At 50.9% G+C, this 5,202-nt stretch overlaps 1 protein-coding gene across 3 annotated transcripts in view; it reads right to left on the reverse strand.

Moving 5' to 3' along the window:
- Positions 1–3,381: 3,381 nt before the first annotated feature.
- Positions 3,382–5,202, reverse strand: part of LOC103742731 (serine/threonine-protein kinase PLK1) — an 11,184-nt gene continuing 9,363 nt past the window's right edge. The window contains exons 4-7 of one of the 3 annotated variants that reach the window (XM_008843808.2): positions 4,588–4,665; positions 4,234–4,378; positions 3,986–4,141; positions 3,382–3,754 (exon numbers count right to left, since the gene is read on the reverse strand). In XM_008843808.2, coding sequence (XP_008842030.1) covers positions 3,630–3,754; positions 3,986–4,141; positions 4,234–4,378; positions 4,588–4,596 — 435 coding nt within the window. In that variant the 5' untranslated portion in view covers positions 4,597–4,665 and the 3' untranslated portion in view covers positions 3,382–3,629. Of the gene's footprint in view, positions 3,755–3,959; positions 4,142–4,233; positions 4,379–4,587; positions 5,175–5,202 lie in introns of those variants that run through there. The other 2 variants (XM_008843809.2, XM_029568697.1) reach the window with 2 other exon arrangements.

The raw sequence follows: 5,202 nt of genomic DNA on the forward strand, positions 1-5,202 counted from the left end.
TGTGGTGGTATCCTCTTCTCATCCTAGCACTGGGGAGAAGAGAGGAGGATCCCTGGAGCTCACTGGTCAGCCAGCCTAGCCTAATTAGTGAGCCCCAAGCCAAAGAGAGACTTTGTTTCAAAGGAGATGGAGGTGTTCTTAAGGAAACAACATAGGAATGTCCTGGCTTCCAACTTATGAACACATATGGGTGCGCACAAACACAAAAATATCACCTCTCTTATGCCCAATTCATTTGTAATAATGCCTGCCTCTCCTCTGTTTTTCTCCTCTCCCTGACATTCACAGAAAATTCAGTCAGAGAACCAAACATCCCTAGTGGTTCATGTGAAACAATCTATCAGAGAGACTGATTTCCCTTGTATCGCCTTTGGTTATGCAGAATTTGTCTCAATGACAGAAGAATAGTTATATTACTCATTTTCTCTGCTTCTGTGAGAGTTAGATGAATCTGTTCAGAACCATGTTCCACAATCGCACTAGAGGCCCCTTAATTCCTTGTTTAAGTCTTTCCCATTCAAGCAGTTCAGGTGCAGAGTATTTCCTATAGATCCCCATTTGATTGCTGAGTCAGGAAATTTCCTTTCCTCTATGTTAGTCATTGGACCTGCTTCCCAATTATTTCTCCTATAATTTCAAGTGCTTGTCTTATTGTTCTTTCAAGAGTTTCAAGCACTATGTTAAACAGAAGTGGAGATAGTGGACACCCATGTGTGGATTCTGATTTCAATTGGCATGCTTCGTGTTTTTGTCCATTTAGAAGGATGTTGGCTGTGGGTTTGTTATATATGGCTTTAAGTATGTTGAGGTATGTTCCCTCCAGTCCAGTTCTCTCTGGTGCTTTGAACAAAAATGCATGTTGAATTTTGTCAAAGGCCTCCTTTGGATCAATTGAGATGACCATGTGGTTCATATCTTTGAGCCCATTTATGTGATTTATGATGTTTATTGACTTACGTATATCGAACCATCCCTGCATCTCTGGGATAAAGCCGACTTGATCATGGTGGATGATCTTTTCAATGTGTGTCTGTATGCGGTTGGCAGATCTGCAGGTGGCCGCTGCTCTGAGTGTGCTTGAGAGTGTGCGTTTGTCCTGCAGCCTCCAGGGGGTGGCAGCGGGCAGCGGGACCCAGAAAGAGAACAGTAACTGATCCCCACTGAGTCTGAAACCCCAGGACTATAGATTTGGAGTCCCAGTGAGTGCATGGAAGAGTAAACAAAAAAGGACTAAACATCAGGACAGTGGCTAGGCAAAGCCACTATCATTCCTAAAGACAAGAGAAAGTGGTGACCAGGAGACCCAAGGACCCAAGTACTAAATGCCCTGATGCTATAAGCCTATACAGTACACTTAAAAAATTGGCAGCCAGTATTTTAATATTGGGGAAATCAGCCCCATTCCACACGCACACACACAAAGCCTGGATTATTGGATTCATTTGGAAAAATCAGCTCTGCCACCCTGGCAGTCTCCTGGTGACAACCAGAGGCGCTAAGAACCATCCACTCTGGTGGTCGGGCCTATACTGGGTCACATCTTCATCCTGGCCTCCTGCCAATGTGCAACTATCCTCTGTTTGGCTACATGCACACATCCTATAGGAAGGCAGCTGGGAAATCAGAAGAAGAAATTCAGTGGGGACAAAGAAGTGTCCTTCATCCTGGTCTTAACATCACCCTGGTTGCTCCATAGGTCCAGGAGGGATTTAGCCAGACCCACTTTTTCCTTCTCATGTCCACTCTCTGGCCCCCAGACCAGTGCCGTGGATATCTTCTCTGCAGGCTGTGTGTTCTATTATGTGCTCTCTGGCGGCTGCCACCCCTTGGAGAGTCTCTACCGCCAGGCCAACATCCTCTCGGGGGGACCCCTGTCTGGCTCAGCTGGAAGAAGAGGCCCATGGTGAGGAAGAGCTGGGCTAGCAGACAGGAGGGAGACATGAAGGAGGTCTGAGGCTGGGCAGGTATAAGCCATCCCTTTTCCCTTCTGCCCTCCAGACAAGGTTGTAGCCAGGGACCTGGTAGAAGCCATGCTGAGCCTGCTGCCCTAGGAGCGCCCTTCAGCAGGCTGGGTGCTGGCCCACCCCCTCTTTTGGAGCAAAGCCAAGCAGCTCCAGTTCTTCCAGGTCAGATGGAAATCTTGGGAAGCACCTTATCACCCCAAAGTTTCAAGTTTTGGTCTTGAATAAGAAAGGGGAAGTCTGAAAGGCTAGGAGAAAACAGCCTGGAGCTTTGCCATCTTGGCTCCCTGGGAGCCATGCATCATTTATGGCTTAGCTCCAGCTGCCCTTTGTGTGGAAATACAGCCTATTCTCATCTGCAGTCATTCATGCTCCAGTGTATATATGCTTTCCATTTGTGACCTTGAGCAAGGGACCATGCCTGAGTCACAGTCATCCGTGTCCTTCCCCCCTCCTCCGTCCCGTTCCCCCCCCCGCCCATGCCAAGTTGAGGCTACTTCAACACCTCAGCCATATAACATGACCCTGGCCTTGGGGCTTATGGTCATAAAGCTCAGGAGCTCTGTGGGATCCTAGGATGTCAGTGACTGGCTGGAGAAGGAGCCAGAGCAGAGCCCCCTGGTGATGGCCCTGAAGGCAGGAGGCGGCCACAAAGTGGTCCGGGACAACTGGCACAAGCACATCTCCACACCACTGCAGGCAGGTAGAGGACATACTTGGGATGGGCCTGAGGGGCAGAAGGGACCCACTGGGGACACCTCTGCAGCCCATTTCTCTGGCCACAGATCTGAGAAGGTTCCGGACATACATGGGGACATCAGTGCGAGACCTGCTCCATGCCATAAGAAACAAGGTATGTTCTAGAGCCTGGGAGGGATTGGGAATAGGGAAGGCCTGTGACAGCTGAGCCAGGTTCCCTGCTCTGCCCATCCACAGAAGCACCATTACAGGGAGCTCCCAACAGAGGTGCGCCAGGCACTAGGCCAACTCCCCAACGGCTTCATCCAGTACTTCACACAATGCCTCCCGAGGCTGCTGCTCCACACTCACCACGCCATGAGGATATGTACCTCTGAGAGCCTTTTCCTGCCCTACTATCCGCCAGCCTTGGATGCCAGGGGGCCCTGCGAGATGCCACAAGGAGGAGAGGCAGCCAAGGGCCCCAGAAGTGGACCAAGGAGTTGGGCCTGTGGCTGAAGCTGGCCTCAGGGAGCACCAGAAAAAGACTAGCAGCAGTCTGGCAGCCTGAGGGTGCTAGAGCAGGGAAACACTCTGGGGTCTGGTGGCCCTCAGGGAATACAGGACAAAAAAAGATTTACATATATTTAATGTATATAAAGCTAAGGAAAGGGTAGTCCCCAGTTCAATAGAAATATCTGTACAATTGATACAGTGGGCTGAGGACACAGGACACGGCTGGAGGAACCCACACCCAACATGTACAAAAATAACTTACACAGTAACCCCTACAAGGATGGCACAGCTCTCTGCCCAGGGCCAGGAGGCACTGACAGCAGCCCCAGGAGCCCAGCAGCACAGGCCCAGGGCTAGTAGAGTGAAAGGGCACCAGTCCAAGGGAGGGAGGCCTAGGAGGAGGCCTTGAGGAGGTTGCAGGCTGAACAGGAGCTCAGCAGCTTGTCCACCATGGTGCGGGCATAGCGCAGCTGGCTAGCCAGCTCCTTGCAGCAGCCATACTCCTCCAAGAGGCTTAGGCAGTATGTTCAGAAGTCCCTCTTCTCGTCGATGTAGGTAACTGCGGCCATCAGCGGGCACAGGATGAGTTTGGTGTGGTCCTAGGAGGGACAGAGGGAGAGTGAGGATCCCAGCTGCTAGTGCCTGGGGATGAGGAGGCAAAGGGCCAGGAGGTCATCGCAGCTGAAGGGGGTAGGGCCACCTCACTGCCTTCCTAACTGTGTTCTCAAGGACAGGGACCCCAGCAACACCCAACCCACATGATCACCCCAAGTATACCCCTCTGCATCTCCTGCCCCAGTATACCTGGAAGAAGTTGATCTGAACTGTACCGTTGCTGAGATGCAGGATGATGGCACTGCATGTTCGAAGCCATGTTCGCAAGTAGGGCAGGCGGGCCAGCTCATCGCCTTCCTGGGGAATGATGTTGACGCCTGTCTTTAGCAGGTGTTCGCTCATGTAATTGCAGAATACTTGAGGAGCATGATCTGGTTGGAATGTGAGGGAGGAATTCCTAATGACGGCCTGACCCGGTGCAGCCCCCACACCCACCACACTGCTCCCAGTAGCCAGTGCTTACCTTCTTCATCAAGGGGTGGGAAATCACAGTGAGGTGGTTTCTGTGCCATCTCACTCATGTACTGCAGGCTGTCACCATCATTGTAAAGGATAAGGCGGGTTGAGTCATTGAAGAGCACCCCAACACTGTTGTCACACAGCTGACCCTAGTGCCAGGTGGAATGAAATCTCAGCAAGGCTGGGGGTGGGGGCGGGTGGATATAGGCCTGGAAGGCCTGGGGATATATGCAACTCAGCAATAGAGAGCTTGACTAGCATGCACAAGGCCCTAAGTTCAATCCTTAAACACACACAAGCACTCACTCATCTGGCCACACCTGAGCCTCCCCCAACCCCCATACTAGAAGAAACCTACCAAGGCCATACTTGTCCGAATAGTCCACCCACTTGCTGACCCAGAAGATGGGGATGCAGGCAGGATCCTCAGCCTCCTCTGGAACAGAAACAAACAGATCACTGGTTAAGCCAGCCTCTTCCCTCTGGTCTTCACAGGCAGCCCACCCCACGGGAGTGGGCTAGGCAAACAGATTCACTCTTACTCTGTCATGGTGAGTCAGTGGCTGGTGAACTACCTAGTGCTCCAGGTAAAAGTGATTAAGAAACTGAGCAGACCATCAGTTTCAGATACACCAGGATGCTGGACTCAGTGCATGCAAAAAATTAAGAGAACTAAGACGGGTAAAGGGGTTAGGAAGTGCTGGCTGTGGGTGTCAGGGCAGTGACACCAGAAGACACTAGGGACAAAACTGTGAGCTAGCAAGATTACTGAACTCCCCACAAGATTACTGGACTTTTGTTAAATGATCTACTCAAGATTAAAGATTCTACTACTCTAGAGAAAGTCTGCTGATTTCTGTGCCTTGTGGTGCAGGAAATTTGGTAATGACTTTATTTTTATTTACAATAAAAGTTATTTTTGGGGCAAGGTGGCACACACCTTTAATCCCAGCATTCAGGAGGCAGAGGCAGG

This window comes from Nannospalax galili, unplaced genomic scaffold (assembly GCF_000622305.1).
Source record: "Nannospalax galili isolate Female #2095 unplaced genomic scaffold, S.galili_v1.0 scaffold381, whole genome shotgun sequence".
Taxonomy (NCBI): Eukaryota; Metazoa; Chordata; class Mammalia; order Rodentia; family Spalacidae; genus Nannospalax; species Nannospalax galili.